This window comes from Anolis carolinensis, unplaced genomic scaffold (genome assembly GCF_035594765.1).
Source record: "Anolis carolinensis isolate JA03-04 unplaced genomic scaffold, rAnoCar3.1.pri scaffold_15, whole genome shotgun sequence".
In the NCBI taxonomy this organism is placed as follows: Eukaryota; Metazoa; Chordata; class Lepidosauria; order Squamata; family Dactyloidae; genus Anolis; species Anolis carolinensis.
In genome coordinates, this window is record NW_026943826.1 from 11,543,042 (window position 1) to 11,562,671 (window position 19,630).

Consider the following 19,630-nt stretch of genomic DNA (forward strand, 5'->3'; position numbering starts at 1 on the left):
ATGATAATGATATGATAACGATGCAATAAAATGCATACATACATTATTAAAGCTAAAAATGAATTTAAAATCATGCATAAATAATAATATAATAATACAATGATAATGATATGATAACGATGCAATAAAATGCATACATACATTATTAAAGCTAAAAATGAATTTAAAATTATGCATAAATAATAATATAATAATACAATGATAATGATATGATAACGATGCAATAAAATGCATACATACATTATTAAAGCTAAAAATGAATTTAAAATTATGCATAAATAATAATATAATAATACAATGATAATGATATGATAACGATGCAATAAAATGCATACATACATTATTAAAGCTAAAAATGAATTTAAAATTATGCATAAATAATAATATAATAATACAATGATAATGATATGATAACGATGCAATAAAATGCATACATACATTATTAAAGCTAAAAATGAATTTAAAATTATGCATAAATAATAATATAATAATACAATGATAATGATATGATAACGATGCAATAAAATGCATACATACATTATTAAAGCTAAAAATGAATTTAAAATTATGCATAAATAATAATATAATAATACAATGATAATGATATGATAACGATGCAATAAAATGCATACATACATTATTAAAGCTAAAAATGAATTTAAAATTATGCATAAATAATAATATAATAATACAATGATAATGATATGATAACGATGCAATAAAATGCATACATACATTATTAAAGCTAAAAATGAATTTAAAATTATGCATAAATAATAATATAATAATATAATAAAAATGCATTCAATATATATATATAGATTGCTAGCTGTGCCTGGCCACGTGTTGCGGTGGCAAAGTGTATTGATATAAAGTATTGAGGAATTGGTGGTAGTTAGTATGTTATTTCCTGTATTTTTTAGGCAGTATGGAAGAACTGTGGCATGAAGGGGGTGGGGCCTAAAGGGGGCGGGGCCTACCCTTCTGACTGGCAGCCTGGGGGAGAACGGCTCTTCCTCGTTTTCTTTAAATTGGATTGAATTCTTCTAGGGTTTTTTTTATTGAAAGACACAGATTGGATGACTATCTCTTTTGTGGCCAAATTTGGTGTGATTTGGTCCAGTAGTTTTGTTGTTTACTCCGTGGGAAAAACACACACTGGTGCAATATGTTACAAAATTATGATCGTTGTGAGATTTGCTTTGACAAGAGAGAGACACACACACTCCAAGGCGGCCATCTTTTTATTGTCATTACGGTATGAAGAGTTGCCCCGTCTACGGCTAACCGCCTTCCTCCCAGTGTCTCTGGCCCAACGGCGGGATTCGCACCCAGCTCCGGCCTCACGCGCTGCAGATCAGGGGCTGGCGCTCCTCCTCGGCCGGGTCTTCGCCGCCGGGCGCGATCTCGTAGACGACGCAGAGGGAGGAGTAGAGGCACCCGGCGAAGGAGACCACGCTGGAGAAGTACATGACCCCGTTGGCGCTGCCCACGGCCGCCGTCAAGGGGCCCATGACCACCGAGACCAGGATCTGGGCCAGGAAGTACTGGCAGCTCAGGAGGGAGATGTCCACCCCCATGCCCCGCCTGGGGGACCCTTCGCTCGAGCCGGAAAACTGTAACAAGACGGAAGAAGCCAGATATCATCTCTCACACACATAGATAGAGTATAGATCAGTGAGCCTGAGACAGGGCTGAGCTTCTATATTTCTCCTGAGAGGCCTTTGAGGTCTAAAGGGCGGGGCTGAGTTGGGGGCGGGGCCTCTTCCCAAGAGCCTGAGACAGGGCTGAGCCTCTATACCTCTCCTGAGAGGCCTTTGAGGTCTAAAGGGCGGGGCTGAGTTGGGGGCGGGGCCTCTTCCCAAGAGCCTGAGACAGGGCTGAGCCTCTATACCTCTCCTGAGAGGCCTTTGAGGTCTAAAGGGCGGGGCTGAGTTGGGGGCGGGGCCTCTTCCCAAGAGCCTGAGACAGGGCTGAGCCTCTATATCTCTCCTGAGAGGCCTTTTAGGACTAAAGGGCGGGGCTGAGTTCGGGGCGGGGCCTCTTCCCAAGAGCCTGAGACAGGGCTGAGCCTCTATAACTCTCCAGAGAGGCCTTTGAGGTCTAAAGGGCGGGGCTAGGGGTGGGGGCGGGGCCTCTTCCCAAGAACCCGAGACAGGGCTGAGCCTCTACACCTCTCCTGAGAGGCCTTTTAGAACTAAAGGATGGGGCTGAGTTGGGGGCGGGGCCTCTTCCCAAGAGCCCGAGACAGGACTAAGCCTCTATAACTCTCCTGAGAGGCCCCGCCCCTTCCTCTAGCCCCGCCTCCTGTGTCCTGGGAGGTGCCGCAGGACAGGGATAGAAGCTCAGCCCTGACTCAGAGCTCGTAACTCCACCCATCCCAGTCCTGGCCGCCCATTTGTGACCACCCACCTCCACCTCCCTCTCCCAGCCCTGCATCTTGGACTAAGGGAGAGGCTCAGCCCCGCCCTCTTGAGCAGGAGCCACGCCCACCCCTCTAAGCCACGCCCCCTTTCCAGGCGGTGTTGAGTCATATTTTTTCTGGAAAGGGGGCGGTAGGCCAAGTAAGTTTGGGAACCACTGATATACAGGTTTCCCCTGTAAGAGGCAGTAAGAGCACCTAAAGCTTCAGAGAGCTTCTGTTCAATCATTTCAAATCTCTCTGCTTGAGCGGTGATGGCACGATCGTCAGCATAGATTAAACTCTGTGTCTGTGTTTCAGATGGATTAAACTCTCTGTCCCTTCTGGAAGTGCCTGGTCTTCATTTTAGATGGATTGGGAATCAGCTGTAATAGTCAGTAAGAGCACCTAAAGCTTCGGAGAGCTTCTCTTCAACCGTTTCAAAGCTCTCCGATTGGGCGGTGATGGCACCATCGTCAGCATAGATCTATAGTTCCCAATGTTTGGGCCTCCAGGTGTTTTGGACTTCAACTCACAGAAATCCCAGCTGTTGGAACTGTGGGAGCTGAAGTCCAAAACACTTGGAGGCCCAAGGTTTGGGATAGACATGATGGCGTGATCGTCAGCGTAGATGAAACTATTTCCCTGTAATAGTCAGTAAGAGCACCTAAAGCTTCTGAGAGCTTCAACCCTTTCAAAGCTCTCTCCTTGAGCAGTGATAGCACGATCGTCAGCATAGATGAAACTATTTCCCTGTAATAGGCAGTAAGAGCACCTAAAGCTTCTGAGAGCTTCTATTCAAGCATTACAAAGCTCTCTGCTTGAGCAGTGATGGCACGATCGTCAGCATAGATGAAACTATTTCCATGGAATAAGCAGTAAGAGCACCTAAAGCTCCAGAGAGCTTCTGTTTAACCATTTCAAGCTCTGTGCTTGAGCAGTGATGGCACGATCGTCAGCATAGATGAAACTATTTCCATGGAATAAGCAGTAAGAGCGCCTAAAGCTCCAGAGAGCTTCTGTTTAACCATTTCAAGCTCTCTGCTTGAGCAGTGATGGCACGATCGTCAGCATAGATGAAACTATTTCCATGGAATAAGCAGTAAGAGCGCCTAAAGCTTCTGAGAGCTTCTGTTTAACCATTTCAAGCTCTCTGCTTGAGCAGTGATGGCACGATCGTCAGCATAGATGAAACTATTTCCATGGAATAAGCAGTAAGAGCACCTAAAGCTTCTGAGAGCTTCTGTTTAACCATTTCAAGCTCTCTGCTTGAGCAGTGATGGCACGATCGTCAGCATAGATGAAACTATTTCCATGGAATAAGCAGTAAGAGCACCTAAAGCTCCAGAGAGCTTCTGTTTAACCATTTCAAGCTCTCTGCTTGAGCAGTGATGGCACGATCGTCAGCATAGATGAAACTATTTCCCTGTAATAGGCAGTAAGAGCACCTAAAGCTTCTGAGAGCTTCTATTCAAGCATTACAAAGCTCTCTGCTTGGGCTGTGACGGCATGATCGTCAGCATAGATCTATAGCTCCCAATGTTTGGGCCTCCAGGTATTTTGGTCTTCAACTCACAGAAATCCCAGCTGTTGGAACTGTGGGAGCTGAAGTCCAAAACGAGGAGACCCAAAGTTTGGGATAGACATGATGGCGTGATCATCAGCGTAGATGAAACTCTCTGTCCCTTCTGGCAGTGGCTATGAACCCAAACCAGGATGGATCTGGACCAAACTTGGCATGCAGACCCGATAGGCCCACATAGATAGAAGACAGACAGATAGAAATTTTGATACAAGAGAAGGATTGTACCTTTCTGCTCTGGTAGTAGTCGCACAGCAGGGAATAGGGAAGCGTGCAGAGCGTGGAAAACAAAATGCCGTACGTCACGCAAAGCGATAAAATGACGTAAATGTTCCTGGACAGGGTCGCTAGGCCGGTGCCGAGTCCGAAAACAAGATAGGCTATAAAATACAGCGTGCGGATGCTGAAGTATTCCTCCAGTTTTTCCAGCGAGGCTGTGAAGCGGAACAAAGGGAGTGGCCATGAATCCGTTTTCTGCGCGGATGCCAGAGTCCTATTATACACAATGTCAGAGTATAGTGGGGTTCCATATATAATTTGCTTTTGGGGATTTTTTAGAAATACATTCAAAGTATCAACCTTTTGTGATTTTAACAACTGGACTCTGGATCTTTGCCTCCTAGGCTCTAAATTCTTTTACAGCCACATGGCACTTCACGCTCTGCTTGGTGTGAGCTGAATGCTCAAGTATAAGTATCCTACTTTGTATTTTTGGATGCTCTGCTGTGTTTTGGGTAGTTTTCCCTAACAGGAAATCCTAACACTTTCAACTCTGGATATTTGAATCCTAAGCTCTACATTCTTTACAGCCACAGGACACTTCGCGCTCTGCTTACTGTGAGCTGAATGCTCAACTATAAGTATAATTTTGTATTTTTGGAAGCTCTGCTGTGTTTTGAAGAGTTTTCCTTAACAGGAAATCTTAACACATTGAACTCTGGATCTTTGCATCCTAAGCTCTACATTCTTTACAGCCACATGGCACTTCACGCTCTGCTTGCTGTGAGCTGAATGCTCAACTACAAGTATAAGTTTGTATTTTTGGATGCTCTGCTGTGTTTTGGGGTAGTTTTCCCTAACAGGAAATCTTAACACATTGAACTCTAGATCTTTGCTTCCTAAGCTCTACATTCTTTATAGCCACATGGCACTTCACGCTCTGCTTGCTGTGAGCTGAATGCTCAAGTCTAAGTATCCTGTTTTTGCATATTTTGGGTGCTCTGCTGTGTTTTTGGGTAGTTATCCCTAACACCCAGATAATCCTGACAGAGGCTTGGGTACCTGAGTAGAGAGCCGCACTGAAGGCGTAGATGCACATGCCCCAGCAGCCCATGGTCACCCCGGCGTTGTACTTCTGGTATTCCTCCGAATCGTGGGGAGCCTTGGGGTCGCCTTGGAAGACCACTTCTCCCATGAAGTCCGTGTAGAACAGGAGCATCCCTTCGAAGGAGAGCCAACCTGGGTCAAGGTGGACCAGGAAAGAGAGAGACAGAGAGAGGCATCAAGGTTGAGTACGGCGCGACTACTCCGTTCCGCGGTGTCGATGCACCCATGAACAGGTTTACCTAGGAAGTGGTTGATGCAGAGGTTGCGAAGGGCGGTGGGCATGTGGCAGATGGTGGAGCAAAGGACCTTCATGGACAGCGGCTGCTCGGAGATTTCGCTGGAGCTGTTCAGCTCGCTCTCGTACTTCATCCCGTTCAGCAAAATGTTGGCGACCTGCAACGACAACGGAAGTTAAGAACGGATCAGCAAATCGTCAGAGACAAAATATGGCTCCTCCTTTGGGAAGACCACGCGATCGTGGTTGGTCAAATCTGTGGATGCAGGAGCCATAGATACAGAGGGCAGACTGTAATTGCTTTATTGATGTGTTGCAATATGAATACTGTAATTAATAGTCAATACTGTAATTACTGGCATGATGTAACACATTAACTCTTAATTCTAATACTGTAATAAATATTCCATACTGTGATGATTGCTGTGTTTTAAAGGGTAAGTATTACAGTTATTGCCTCTCAGCACTCAGAGGCTGGTTGCCATGGAGAAGTAGGCGGAGCCAACTGCCATTTTGTTGAAGAAGTGCAGAGTTTTAAAAAGGGATTCAGTCTGTGCTCTGATGAGGCACAGGGAAGATTGATCCTAGGTTGACGGGATCAAGGAGACGCAATTGTTCATTTTGAGTCAGTTTAAAATAAGTTTGGTGACTTATTTAATGTAGTCTGTGTCCTGGTAAGGAACAGAGAATCTGTGATCGTATATCACAGGGGTGACTGTGGTTTAAAAGTAGCAGAGGAAGAAGTTCTAACTACTTTAAGTAAAATAAGTGACTCTTTAGGGAGTTTGACTCACCTCATTCTAGTATTGTAACTGTTAATAAAAGTGCCTCTAAGTGAGAAACAACATTGAAACCACTAAGCTCTGTGCCTGAATAAACTGGTTGTTGTTTCTCCAACATCTAGGCCTCTGTCGCATATATTATAAACCAAAGTGAGTAAGAAGAAGAAAGAAAAAAAAGTAAAAGATCTCCTCTCTGAGTCTTTGGTGGTTGCATCTTCGTAGTGTAAGTACCGCTTTATGCTGGGAGGCTAATTTAATGAATCTACGGCTCACCTGTTGACTAAAGGTGACGTTCCTCCTCCGGCCGCTCTCGGGAAGGTTCCCTGTGACAATATCTGGGATGGCCAACGTCTGCGGCCTTTTCAGGATTCCCGAACCGCGGGGCTTCATGGCACCCAGAGATCCCACCTGCAAGACTTCGTCGTCCGCCCCGGGTGTCCCTAAACTCTCCTTGGCTTCGGAGGCAACAGTCTCGTGGCAGTAGAAGCCCTCCGGAGCTCTGGGGAAGCTGACGGCCTGCCGGGGCAAGCTGGCCGGCAAGGCGGCTAAGTACCCGTCGTGCCCGCTGGTGAAGCAGTCTATGAGCACGCTGTCGATGTTGGAGGTCCCGAAGGAGGAGGCGAAGTCGCTGAGCCCCGTCAGAGAGTTGTCCCGGCTGATGAAGCTGCCGTACTTGGGGGTGAGCGGGCTCAGCGGGGAGATGGGGCTGGTGAAGCTGGCGTACAAGCGGACCGGGTTCTGCGAGGCCAGGTTCTCGCTCGCGCAGTCCTCGAAGAGCAGCGGCGGGGAGGGTGGGAGAAGCAAGCTGGGGCTCTTCATCACCTTCTTCTTCTTCCCGAAGGACGGCAAGGCTCGCTCGGGGATGCTGACCAGCGTCAGGACGGTGGCGATCGTCAATGTGATGGAGGTGAAGATGTAGATGACGCGGAGCTGGCCTCCTGCCGCCTTCCCAAAACTGGTCCGGTCCCAGTTGATTCCCCCGACCACGTAGCCAAATCCGCCCCCGAGACCTGTCGAGAGAAGGAGAAAAAGCCGGAATCGAGCATACCCTCAAGAAAACGGAAGCTGGAAAATGTTAAATTGCCTCTGTGTCTGTCTATATATGTCGTATGTCTAATGGCATTGAAAGTTTGCCATGTACATGTCTAAGGATTGCATTAATCAGTAAAGTTCCATTGTTTGTTAGCCTCCTGCGCATGCTTGTAAAATGCTATAATTACCTGTCCTGGGAAATTTTGGTGTGAACAATACCATAAAAACTATAATTGCTATAATGCTATAATTAAAAATCCACCGGCAGTTTCTTTTCTCAGCGTGAGCTGATACTGTCACCACTATTTTGCAGATTATAAGGGACTTCCAGCAGTGTATGGAAAGGAATGAGGAAGTACTCGGTGTCACAAGTGGACGGTGAAGCCGGAATCGAGCATACCCTCATGAAAACGGAAGCTGGAAAATGTTAAATTGCCTCTGTGTCTGTCTATATATGTCGAATGTCTAATGGCATTGAAAGTTTGCCATGTACATGTTTAAGAACTGCATTAATTAGTAAAGTTCCATTGTTTGTTAGCCTCCTGCGCATGCTTGTAAAATGCTATAATTAGAAATCCACCCCAACAGGGAGAGCGGTAGTTTCTTTTTTCAGCATGAGCTGATACTGTCACCACTATTTTGCAAATTGTAAAATACTGAAATCCAAATCTGCTGTCTTTCTCTTCCTTCGAATGCGCTCAAACAGGCTGGGCTGTGGGCAAGCTGGTTAGTAGCCAGCTGCAATAAATCACGACTGACCGAGAAGTCATGAGATTGAAGCCCGGTTTGTGTTAAGCCTCCAACCATTAATAGCCTAGTTTGCTATTGATTTAAGCAACCTGAAAGAGTAGGAAAATGAGGTACCACTTTATGAGGGGAGGCTAATTTAACTAATTTACGATACCATAAAAACTTCCAGCAGTGTGCCAAAGAATAAGAAATTACTCCAGTAAGGAATCGGTGTCACAAGTGGATGGTGAAATGGCCAGAGTCCAGTGTGCTCTCATGAAGCCGGAAGCTGGAAAATATTAAATTGCCTCTGTGTCTGTCTATATATGTTGTATGTCAAATGGCATTGAATGTTTGCCATGTACATGTCTAAGGATTGCATTAATTAGTAAAGTTGCATTGTTTGTTAGCCTCCTGCGCATGCTTGTAAAATGCTATAATTAACTGTCCTGGGAAATTTTGGTGTGAACAATACCATAAAAACTCACCGGCTAGCAAAGCGTGAATATTCAACCCCCGGTCCTGATCGGCCGGGCTGCAGACGTCCATCATATAAGCGTGGCTGGGATTATCTGCCGAATCGGCGCAGAAGTCCATGAGGATGACGCCGCAGATGGTGAGCACGATCCCCCATTTGTGGTCACTCGCGGTGTCGGTCAAGGCGAGGCCGATGTCCCGGCCGTTCAGCATGAAGGACAGTCCAGCCAGCGCTCCTAGGGGTCCGAACAACACAGAAATACGATTGGAGCCAAACGATTTTCTGCTAGCTGCAGAAAATTCCGCCAATTGAAAGATCAGCAGTTCCGGCCCGGGTCGGGGTGAGCACCCGCCGTCGGCCCCAGCTCCCTGCCCACCTAGCAGGTCAAAAACAGAAAATTGGGTAGATAAATAGGTACTGCTTTAAGCAGGGAGGTAATAAAAGGCGACCATAATAATAATAATAATAATAACCAGGAGGGCAGGAAATGTGTTATACTTCTCATTTTTTGGAAGTGGGAAAGGAGGCATATATAAATTAAATAAAAATAAGGGGAAACGAAACCTGCCACTACCGATGGCGAGGACCAAGATGAACGGTCTCCTCCGGCCCAAAGGTGAGGTGCACCGGTCACTCCAGGCACCAAGCAAAGGTTGCAGCAAAAAACCTGAAAAGAGGGGAAAAAATCGTGCAATTATTTGAGATGCCACGTGACACTTCACGCCCTGCTTGCTGTGAGCTGAATGCTCAACTATAAGTATCCTGTCTCTGCATACTTGTGGGTGCCCTGCTGTTTTTTGGGTAGTTTTCCTAACAGAAATTAGGGTGCGTTTTAGGAGCTGACAAATATGGTAACTGACTTGCAATTGAATGACACTTCATGCCCTGCTTGCTGTGAGCTGAATGCGCAACTATAAGTATCCTGTCTCTGCACACTTGTGGGTGTCCTGCTTTTTTGGGTAGTTTTCCCTAACACAGAGAAAATCCTAAGAGAAATTAGGGTGTGTTTTAGGAGCCAACAAATATGGTAGCTGACTTGCAATTGAATGACACTTCACGCTCTGCTTGCTGTGAGCTGAATGCTCAACTATAAGTATCCTGTCCCTGCATACTTGTGGGTGTCCTGCTTTTTTGGGTAGTTTTCCCTAACACAGAGAAAATCCTAAGAGAAATTAGGGTGTGTTTTAGGAGCCAACAAATATGGTAACTGACTTGCAATTGAATGACACTTCACGCCCTGCTTGCTGTGAGCTGAATGCGCAACTATAAGTATCCTGTCTCTGCATACTTGTGGGTGTCCTGCTTTTTTGGGTAGTTTTCCCTAACACAGAGAAAATCCTAAGAGAAATTAGGGTGTGTTTTAGGAGCCAACAAATATGGTAGCTGACTTGCAATTGAATGACACTTCACGCCCTGCTTGCTGTGAGCTGAATGCGCAACTATAAGTATCCTGTCTCTGCATACTTGTGGGTGTCCTGCTTTTTTGGGTAGTTTTCCCTAACAACCAGAAAAGCCTAACAGAAATTAGGGTGTGTTTTAGGAGCCGACAAATATGATAACTGACTCGCAATTGAATGACACTTCACGCCCTGCTTGCTGTGAGCTGAATGCTCACCTATAAGTATCCTGTCTCTGTCCTGCTGTTTTTTTGGGTAGTTTTCTCTAACACCCAGAAAATCCCAACAGAAATTAGGGTGTGTTTTAGGAGCTGACAAATATGGTAACGGACTTGCAACTGAATGATCACTCCCGCATTGAGTGGCCACTCACACTCACCCAAAATGGGGCTGATGAACCAAACCATCCCGTAGAGCTGATCTGGCAAACCCATTTGGAGCAGCGCCGGCGTCACGTAAGCCGTCTCCATGGCATAGCTGAACTCGATCCCGAAGAGGATGCACCCGTTGAAGACCAGCTCCAGGAAGGACCTCTGCGGGTGGATCTCGCCAAAGTGGATCCGGTCGATGGGGCACGGGGTGTTTGGGGGCGGCGGTGGGGAGGGCCGAATGTGTTTCCGCCTCTTGGGGTGCCGCTTGAAGTTGTTGGCGCGGTGGCTGATGTGGCGGGTGATGGAGCCGGAGTAGCCCGTCACCTGGGAGCGCCACAGGTCCGGAGGAGCGAGAGCCGGGAAGAGCGCGTCGCCGGACGGACTCGCCGCGGCATTCGGAGGGATCATGGCGGAGTGGCCTGCGAGGGGGACACCACTGCTTAGCCATCATACATGAACATGTGTCACTTGGGGAACAAGAAACATATGAGCGAGGGGAGGTCGCTCATGCCAGGAAGATCCTACTCTCAGTCCCACCACCTTCAGAAGCACAATGGGTGGGAACGAGAGATAGGACCTTCTCAGTGGTGGCACCTTGGTTGTGGAACTCCCTCCCTAATGATACCAGTTTGAGCCCATCATGTATACTCAGGGCGCTTGGAGAACAAGATATGAGCGAGGGGAGTTCGCCCATGCTGGGGAGATCCTACTCTCAGTCCCACCACCTTCAGAAGCACGACTGGTGGGAAAGAGAGAGAGGGCCTTCTGGGTGTTGGTGCCTTTATTGTGGAACTCCCTTCCCAGTGATACCAGTTCGAGCACTAACTTGACCACAATAAAGTTCTTAAGAACTTCCATTGTGTATATTCAGAGCGCTCAGGGAACAAGAAACATATGAGCGAGGGGAGGTTCTGCTCTCAGTCCCACCACCTTCAGAAGCACGGCTGGTAAGAACGAGAGACAGGACCTTCTTGATGGTGGTGCCTTCATTGTGGAACTCCCTTCCCAGTGATACCAGTTCGAGCGCTAACTTGGCCACGGTTAAGTTCTTAAGAATTTGCATAGTGTATACTCAGGGTGCTCGGGGAACAAGAAACATATGAGCGAGGGGAGCTCACTCTTGCTGGTGAGATCCTACTCTCAGTCCGACCAACTTCAGAAGCCAAATCGGAGGTAAGTCGTAAGGAGTCAAAAAAGGTGCATCAGCGCCTCCGAACAAATGTCGTTTGACACCACTTTAACTGCATTGGGAGTTGTAGTTTGGGCGAGGCACTAAAGCACTAAAGAACTTGCCAAACTACAACTCCGCCACGAAGCGGATTCAAGTGGTATGAAAACTACAGACACACCCCGCATCTTACTGCCTCATTGCACCTCATCCTCTTTAAATCCAGCAGAATTCTGGGATTTGTAGTTCGACGAAGGCCTAGGACCTAACCTGGATGGGCTGCTGAAAGGCCCCTCCTGAAAGTGGATTCGAACTGGATCCAAAGTCTAGTGTGACGAGATCCTATAATGGGAGTTTGTAGCTCAATAGAGGGCCTTACACCTACAGAACTACAACTCCCAGCATCCCATTGAGAATAGAGATGCATTCACTTGGATCCTTAAAAAAAGGATGCTGACCCATGAAAAAGGCCTGGCTATGGACCGGAGGAAATCTGTGTTTCTTACCTGGGCGTGGACATCAAGGTGGAGCATCCGTGGGAGAACAAGGAGGAGGCAGGGTGGCCTCTCCGCTCCTGGACCAGGGAGGAGGGGTGGCCGGTGATGTCACGGTGGTGCGTCTTCCCCTCCTTCTTTTCCCGCAGCATCCTGCGTCCGCCTTCCTTGCCTTAAAGAGGCAGCGCCAGGCAGCATCCTTCCTCCGCAGCCCCGGAAGGAGACGTGGTTGGGTACCACTTGGGCTGCGCAATGCTACGGAGTCCTGGGAGTTGTAGTTCAGCAAGACTCTTGTCCTTCTCTGGATGCATCTATGCTGTAAGGAGGATGCATTTTGCTACGACTCAATGCTATAAAGTCCTATGAGTTGTAGTTCATAAAAACCCTCAGCCTTCTCTGTCTGGAGTCCTGGGAGTTGTAGTTCAGCAAGACTCTTGTCCTTCTCTGGGTGCATCTATGCTGTAAGGTGGATGCATTTTGCTACGACTCAATGCTATCGAGTCCTGGGAGTTGTAGTTCATAAAAACCCTCAGCCTTCTCTGTCTGGAGTCCTGGGAGTTGTAGTTCAGCAAGACTCTTGTCCTTCTCTGGGTGCATCTATGCTGTAAGGTGGATGCATTTTGCTACGACTCAATGCTATAAAGTCCTATGAGTTGTAGTTCATAAAAACCCTCAGCCTTCTCTGTCTGGAGTCCTGGGAGTTGTAGTTCAGCAAGACTCTTGTCCTTCTCTGGATGCATCTATGCTGTAAGGAGGATGCATTTTGCTACGACTCAATGCTATAAAGTCCTATGAGTTGTAGTTCATAAAAACCCTCAGCCTTCTCTGTCTGGAGTCCTGGGAGTTGTAGTTCAGCAAGACTCTTGTCCTTCTCTGGGTGCATCTATGCTGTAAGGTGGATGCATTTTGCTACGACTCAATGCTATCGAGTCCTGGGAGTTGTAGTTCATAAAAACCCTCAGCCTTCTCTGTCTGGAGTCCTGGGAGTTGTAGTTCAGCAAGACTCTTGTCCTTCTCTGGGTGCATCTATGCTGTAAGGTGGATGCATTTTGCTATGACTCAATGCTATAGAGTCCTGGGAGTTGTAGTTCACCAAGACCCTTAGCCTTCTCTGTATGGAGTCCTGGGAGTTGTAGTTCAGCAAGACTCTTGTCCTTCTCTGGGTGCATTTATGCTGTAAGGTGGACTCACTTTGCTATGACTCAATGCTATGGAGTCCTGGGAGTTGTAGTTCAGAAAAACCCTTAGTCTTCTCTGTCTGGAGTCCTGGGAGTTGTAGTTCAGCAAGACTTGTCCTTCTCTGGATGCATCTATGCTGTAAGGTAGATGCATTTTGCTACAACTCAATGTTATAGAGTCCTATGAGTTGTAGTTCAGAAAAACCCTTAGCCTACTCTGTCTGGAGTCCTGGGAGTTGTAGTTCGGCAAGACTCTTGTCCTTCTCTGGATGCATCTATGCTGTAAGGTGGATGCATTTTGCTACGACTCAATGTTATAGAGTCTTATGAGTTGTAGTTCAGAAAAACCCTTAGCCTACTCTGTCTGGAGTCCGGGGAGTTGTAGTTCAGCAAGACTCTTGTCCTTCTCTGGATGCATCTATGCTGTAAGGTCTTATGGAGTCCTGGGATAGTTTACCAAGGGCCTTAACCTTTTCTGTATGGAATCCTGGGAGTTGTAGTTCACCAAGGCCCTTGTCCTTCTCTGGAGCATCTACACTATCAGGTGGACTCACTTTGCTGCAGCTCAATGCTATGGAGTCCTGGGAGTTGTCATTCAGCAAGGGCCTTAGCCTTCTCTGGGTGTATCTACACTATCGAGTGGACATACTTTGCTATGACTCAATGCTATAGAGTCCTGGGAGTTGTAGTTCATAAAAAACCCTTAGCCTTCTCTGTCTGGAGTCCGGGGAGTTGTAGTTCAGCAAGACTCTTGTCCTTCTCTGGATGCATCTATGCTGTAAGGTGGATGCATTTTGATACGTCTCAATGCTATAGAGTCCTGGGAGTCGTAGTTCACCAAGGCCCTTAACCTTTTTGGGGCATCTACACTGTAGGGCGGACTCTCTTTGCTACGACTCAATACTATAGAGTCCTGGGAGTCGTAGTTCAGCAAGTAATTAGCCCTCTCTGGGTGCATCTGCACTGTAGGGTCATGTGGCCAGCATGACTGCATGGAGTGCCATTACTTCCCCGCCGGAGCAGTACCTATTCATCTACTCACATTTGCATGTTTTCGAACGACTAAGTTGGCAGAAGCTGGGGCTAACAACAGGAACTCACCCCACTCGCCGGATTCGAACCGCCGACCTTTTGGACAGCAAGTTCAGCTGCTCAGCAGGTCAGGGTTTCGACAATGCGCTGAATGCGCGGCTGCTTTTGCGCCGAAGTCCTAATAGGATTAACTTCCAATAGCTTTGCTGGAGTTGTATGTGGAATCGCGGACTACGGGATGGCAGCAGGCGCGGATATCGTCACCCTCGTCTTGGGCGCTTTGGGACTGGCGCTGCTCGTCCTCTCCGCCGGGTCTGATTGCTGGAGGGTAAGGCCCGGGGGCGATGGGAGTTGGAGTTGGAAAAAGTTCCAATTCAACCACGGGATGAATTGGAACTGGGGGGGATCCGGTTGCCAAGCGGCGGAATCCGCACTCGGCGGCATTTCTTGTGTTTCGGGAGAGAAAAGGTCAGCCTTGCTTCTCGGAGACCTCCGACTGTGTTGTCGAAGGTTTACTAATCTGGAAAAGAAGCCGTTCTTTGCATTTCCCAATATATAGAAGTCATTCATTTCTATAGGGTTCGCTATTTAAACACGGGTTTGCGTATCCGCGGATACTGCAGACTTGCAGGCTTCTATATCCGCGGTATTGCATTCAAGAACGTACGATGCTCTGCAGAGATATATATATATATATATATATATATATATATATATATATATATCCTGCCAATCGAAAAGTCAGCAGTTTGGGCCCGGGTCGGGGTGAGCACCCGCTGTTAGCCCCAGCTCCCTGCCGATCTAGCAGAAATGTGAGTAGGTAAATAGGTACAGCTTGTTGCGAGGAGGTAATAAAGGCGCCCTTACAAGCATCAATCATTGATACGGCTAAGGATGATAAAGCAAGTCAGCAGTTTGAGTCTAGGTCGGGGTGAGCATCCTCTGTTAGCCCCAGCTCCCTGCCCATCTAGCAGAAATGTGAGTAGGTAAATAGGTACTGCTTTTAGAGGGGAGGTAATAAAGGTGCACTTAAGAGCATCGATCATGGGGACGGCTAAGGACGATAAAGCAAGTCAGCAGTTTGAGCCCGAGTTGGGGTGAGCACCCGCTGTTAGCCCCAGCTCCCTGCCCATCTAGCAGAAATGTGAGTAGGTAAATAGGTACAGTTTTTAGTGAGGAGGTAATAAAGGTGCCCTTACAAGCATCGATCATGGGGACGGCTAAGGACGATAAAGCAAGTCAGCAGTTTGAGCCCAGGTCGGGGTGAGCACCCGTTGTTAGCCCCAGCTCCCTGCCTATCTAGCAGAAATGTGAGTAGGTAAACAGGTACTGCTTGTTGCGAGGAGATAATAAAGGCGCCCTTATGAGCATCGATTACGGGGACGGCTAAGGACAATAAAGCTCCTTGGCACGGAAGATGGAGCGAGGCCAGAGTCGAGCACAGTCTCCAAGGTGCCGGAAATAAGACGGGAAAGCCTTTACCTCTGTTTGTGTATTGTCTGTCCTTCTTAATTGTATAATAGCATTGAACATTTGTTGTGTGTCTTCTGGAATCCGCCCTGAGTCCTCTCAAGGAGACAGAGCGGAATATAAATAAAGTATATTATTATTATTATTATTATTATTATTATTATTATTAATTGGGACTATTGATGTCATATCGAGATAGTTCCTCCTGCAACTTTCAAGGCCCGTTTGTGCGGAATCCTTGCACGTCTTGACCCTTCTTTCCTCCAGCAAGATGCCAAGGATCCCCTCTCGTCGGTGGGACTGAGTGTCCGGTGCCGCGGCTTGTGGAGCGAGTGCGTCTTCGACAACGTGGCCGACCTCTGGACCTGCGACATTCCCATTTCCTATCTCGGCGAGCATCCTGGTAAGAGGCAGAAAAACCCATCCCGACAGAAGGGACCCGATTGTGACGGTGGGCAGTTAAGGTCCACTAGCTATGTCCGGCCACGTGTTGCTGTGGCTTATGGGAATGCTTTGTTGGCCAGGTGGAGTAGCAGTGAAGAGATTGCCTACCCTTCTGACCAGCAACCAGGATTGAAAACGGCTCTTCCTCGTTCTCTAATTTGCCCGTTATTTTCCAGGTTTTTTGTTTGAAAGACATAGATGGGATGACGATGTCTTTTGTGGCCAAATTTGGTGTGATTGGGTTCAGTGGTTTTGTTGTTTACTCGGTCCTACAAACGTACATGACATTTTTATATAGATAGATAGATTCCAGGGGTACATCTAAGTCCCGAGTCCCTTCGGGGAGACAGGTAAAGTTTATCAGAGTGAGTTAAACCACTAAACAACAGAAAATCCTGCCAAGAGAAAGGTTGGTAGTTCAAGCCCAGGTCGAGCTTGAACTCCCTGCTCACCTAGCAAATCGAAAACAGAAATGTGAGTAGATAAATAGGTACCGCTTTAAGCAGGGAGGTAATAAAAGGCACTCATAAGGACACGTCAGAGGATGTCCAAGGACGACAAAGCTCCTCGGCATGGAAGAATACAACAACAGCAGCTCCCCATGGCCAAATCGAGCACAGCCGGATGCCGGAGATGAAAAAAGGGAAGCCTTGCCTCTGTTTATGTACTGTCTGTCTCTGTCAATTTTTTCTCTTTTTCCCTATGGAGTGTGATTCTCTTCTCTCTTTCCAGGCGTCCTTGTGGTCACCCGGGTCTTGGTGATCCTCTCCGGCTTGATGACTTTTTCTGCTATGCCCACGTTCATTGCCGGGATGGGTTGCACCAAGCTTTTCCACGACAACGTTCCTCTGAAACATCAGTTTTCTCTTGCAGCTGCGACTCTATTTCTCCTGGGAGGTAAGAAGAAAGGCGGCCGGGACATTGTGTTGTTGCAAGCGATTGATGGGGACTCAAAATGGCAATAAAGTCCAAAAACTCTACTGAGCATAATGCATCAATTTCTGAAAACCACAATGTAGGGTTCGCTTCTCTTTAATAGGTCTTTCCGGAGCGGTCGCAGTTTTTTGGTACGCTGTCGACACCGTCCAGAAGTACAAACTGGAGGTAGGTCGAACTTCAAACAAGAGTTCAGATATCTAGAATATCCCCGCAATTGCGAGATATCCTCGCAATTCAGCAATTGGGTTTCGTCATGCCTCGATAGTGAAGGATTCGTAAAGTTGCGTGTCTTTCCCATTTCTGGAAAAGCCGAGAATCTATGAACATGAGTATCATTTTTGTATGTGATCTTTTATGACTTGTTTTTTATTGTTGATTGACTTGTTTTATTGCTTTGTTTTTATATTGTTGATGTCCAGGCTTGGCCCCATGTAAGCCGCCCCGAGTCCCTTTGGGTATAAAATATTATTATTATTATTATTATTATTATTATTATTATTATTATTATTATTATTATTATCAGACTTCCCCAAAGATATGAGCCATAGACCCAAGATCCATACAGTAACGCATTGTGGCCCTCAAGTAAACAATCTCTTAATTTAAGGAAAGCCATGAAGCCGTTATTTCGATGATTTCTCACTCGCTGGTTTCTCACAAATTCTCTGCGACCTCCGTAACCTGACTCTCTCCTCCCGGAGACCGAGTCTCCAAATTCTAGTAACTCTTCTACTAACTTCTTGCGTGTTCCTAGGGGAAAGATCTCTCCCTTCCAGCTCCTTATCTGGTGTTGCTAAGGCACGACTAGGAGAAAGGTCCTCTTTATCATCTGATGCCACAGCATCTCTCTTTCTGCTCTGCCTTTCAGTAGGCACAAACCGTTCTCTAAAGCAGAATCTTGATCTAAAATCTCCTCCTTTCTCTCACTGTATTACCCATCAGTCCTCACAACCTCTGATAACACAATCCCCTCGTCTTCAGCCTCTGGCGGAACTACAACATCCGTTCTCTTCCAGGTCAGCTTGGGCATCCCTGGCGTGACTTATGAGCTCGGCTATTCCTTCTGGGTGGCGGCCGCCGGGGTGGCGAGTGCCATGTCCAGTGGCCTTTTGTTGGTGGTTGCCAACTGTCTTCGAACCCAGAATCCAAGGAAGAAGGAGCCGGTCCATGAACGAAGGCTGGGAACCTACCTGTGATGCTTTCTTCAGACTCTTTCTCTCACCTCTTATTAAACCAGGGTCATTCCGATGCGCCTTTTGCCTCCAGTGAGTTGCTTTTCCCATCTATTTGCATTGCTCATTATAAATACATACCAGACTCCCACTATCTGCAGAACTCTCCGCTGCAGTTTTGAATTTAGTAATTTAATATTTTGACTCGGGGGGGGGGGGTCAGGGCTCAACAACAGTAGTACTAACAGAGTTACTCCATACTCCGGGACATCCGTAAAGTAATCCAATGGAACTCCAGACTCCCAGTATCTTCAGAACTCTCCGCTGCAGTTCTGAGTTTAGTAATTTAATATTTTGACTCGGGGGGGGGGGGGCTCAATAACGGTAGTACTAACTGAGTTCTTCCATATTACGGGACGTCCGTAAAGTAATCCAATGGAACTCCAGAATACTAACAGAGTTCCTCCATACTCCGGGACATCCGTAAAGTAATCCAATGGAACTCCAGACTCCCAGTATCTTCAGAACTCTCCGCTGCAGTTCTGAGTTTAGTAATTTAATATTTTGACTTGGGGGTCAGGGCTCAACAACAGTAGTACTAACAGAGTTCCTCCATACTCCGGGACATCCGTAAAGTAATCCAATGGAACTCCAGAATACTAACAGAGTTCCTCCATACTCCAGGACGTCTGTAAAGTAATCCAATGGAACTCCAGACTCCCAGTATCTTCAGAACTCTCCGCTGCGGTTTTGAGTGTAGTAATTTAATATTTTGACTCGGGGGCAGGGCTCAACAACAGTGGTCCCTCCATTCTCTGGGACGTCCGTAAAGTAATCCAATGTAACTCCAGACTCCCAGTATCTTCAGAACTCTCCGCTGCGGTTTTGAGTTTAGTAATTTAGTATTTTGACTTGGGGGTCGGGGCTCAACAACAGTTGTACTAACAGAGTTCCTCCATACTCCAGGACATCCGTAAAGTAATCCAATGGAACTCCAGACTCCCAGTATCTTCAGAACTCTCCGCTGCAGTTCTGAGTTTAGTAATTTAATATTTTGACTCGGAGGACAGGGTCAGGGCTCAACTCTGAGTTTAGTAATTTAATATTTTGACTCAGGGGGTCAGGGCTCAAAAACAGTAGTACTAACAGAGTTCCTCCATACTCCAGGACATCCGTAAAGTAATCCAATGGAACTCCAGACTCCCAGTATCTTCAGAACTCTCCGCTGCAGTTCTGAGTTTGGTAATTTAATATTTTGACTTGGGGGCGGGGTCAGGGCTCAACTCTGAGTTTAGTAATTTAATATTTTGACTCGGGGGGTCAGGGCTCAACAACAGTAGTACTAACAGAGTTCCTCCATACTCCGGGATGTCCGTAAAGTAATCCAATGGAACTCCAGA

General features: G+C 46.9%; 2 protein-coding genes across 2 annotated transcripts; one reads left to right on the forward strand and one right to left on the reverse strand.

Annotated features, from left to right (window-relative positions):
* Positions 1-1,226: 1,226 nt before the first annotated feature.
* On the reverse strand, positions 1,227-12,273 carry slc45a1 (solute carrier family 45 member 1). Its single transcript, XM_062965711.1, has 9 exons — positions 12,008-12,273; positions 10,342-10,752; positions 9,140-9,232; positions 8,576-8,800; positions 6,600-7,336; positions 5,549-5,702; positions 5,265-5,441; positions 4,212-4,417; positions 1,227-1,616 (listed from the first exon to the last, which is right to left on the reverse strand). Exons 2-9 carry the CDS (start codon positions 10,739-10,741, stop codon positions 1,344-1,346), a joined length of 2,265 nt encoding a protein of 754 aa, XP_062821781.1. The 5' UTR covers positions 10,742-10,752; positions 12,008-12,273; the 3' UTR covers positions 1,227-1,343.
* Positions 12,274-14,390: 2,117 nt separating this feature from the next.
* On the forward strand, positions 14,391-18,311 carry LOC103282011 (claudin-16). The gene is made up of 5 exons (XM_008124471.3): positions 14,391-14,533; positions 15,943-16,078; positions 16,852-17,016; positions 17,159-17,223; positions 18,075-18,311. The coding sequence occupies exons 1-5, from the start codon at positions 14,444-14,446 to the stop codon at positions 18,252-18,254; spliced, it is 636 nt and encodes a 211-aa protein (XP_008122678.1). The 5' UTR covers positions 14,391-14,443; the 3' UTR covers positions 18,255-18,311.
* The last annotated feature ends 1,319 nt before the right edge of the window (positions 18,312-19,630 follow it).

What these genes read in the sequence shown, in the direction of transcription:
- slc45a1 (XM_062965711.1), bottom strand. Translation starts at nt 10,741, where the DNA reads ATGATCCCTCCGAATGCCGCGGCGAGTCCGTCCGGCGACGCGCTCTTC. An exon ending in CATCTTGGTCCTCGCCATCG is followed by an intron (nt 8,801 to 9,139) that starts GTAGTGGCAGGT and finishes TCGGACCCCTAG; the next exon opens with GAGCGCTGGCTGGACTGTCC. An exon ending in ACGTCACCTTTAGTCAACAG is followed by an intron (nt 5,703 to 6,599) that starts GTGAGCCGTAGA and finishes TTGTCGTTGCAG; the next exon opens with GTCGCCAACATTTTGCTGAA.
- LOC103282011 (XM_008124471.3), top strand. Translation starts at nt 14,444, where the DNA reads ATGGCAGCAGGCGCGGATATCGTCACCCTCGTCTTGGGCGCTTTGGGA. An exon ending in CTATCTCGGCGAGCATCCTG is followed by an intron (nt 16,079 to 16,851) that starts GTAAGAGGCAGA and finishes CTCTCTTTCCAG; the next exon opens with GCGTCCTTGTGGTCACCCGG. An exon ending in TCCAGAAGTACAAACTGGAG is followed by an intron (nt 17,224 to 18,074) that starts GTAGGTCGAACT and finishes GTTCTCTTCCAG; the next exon opens with GTCAGCTTGGGCATCCCTGG.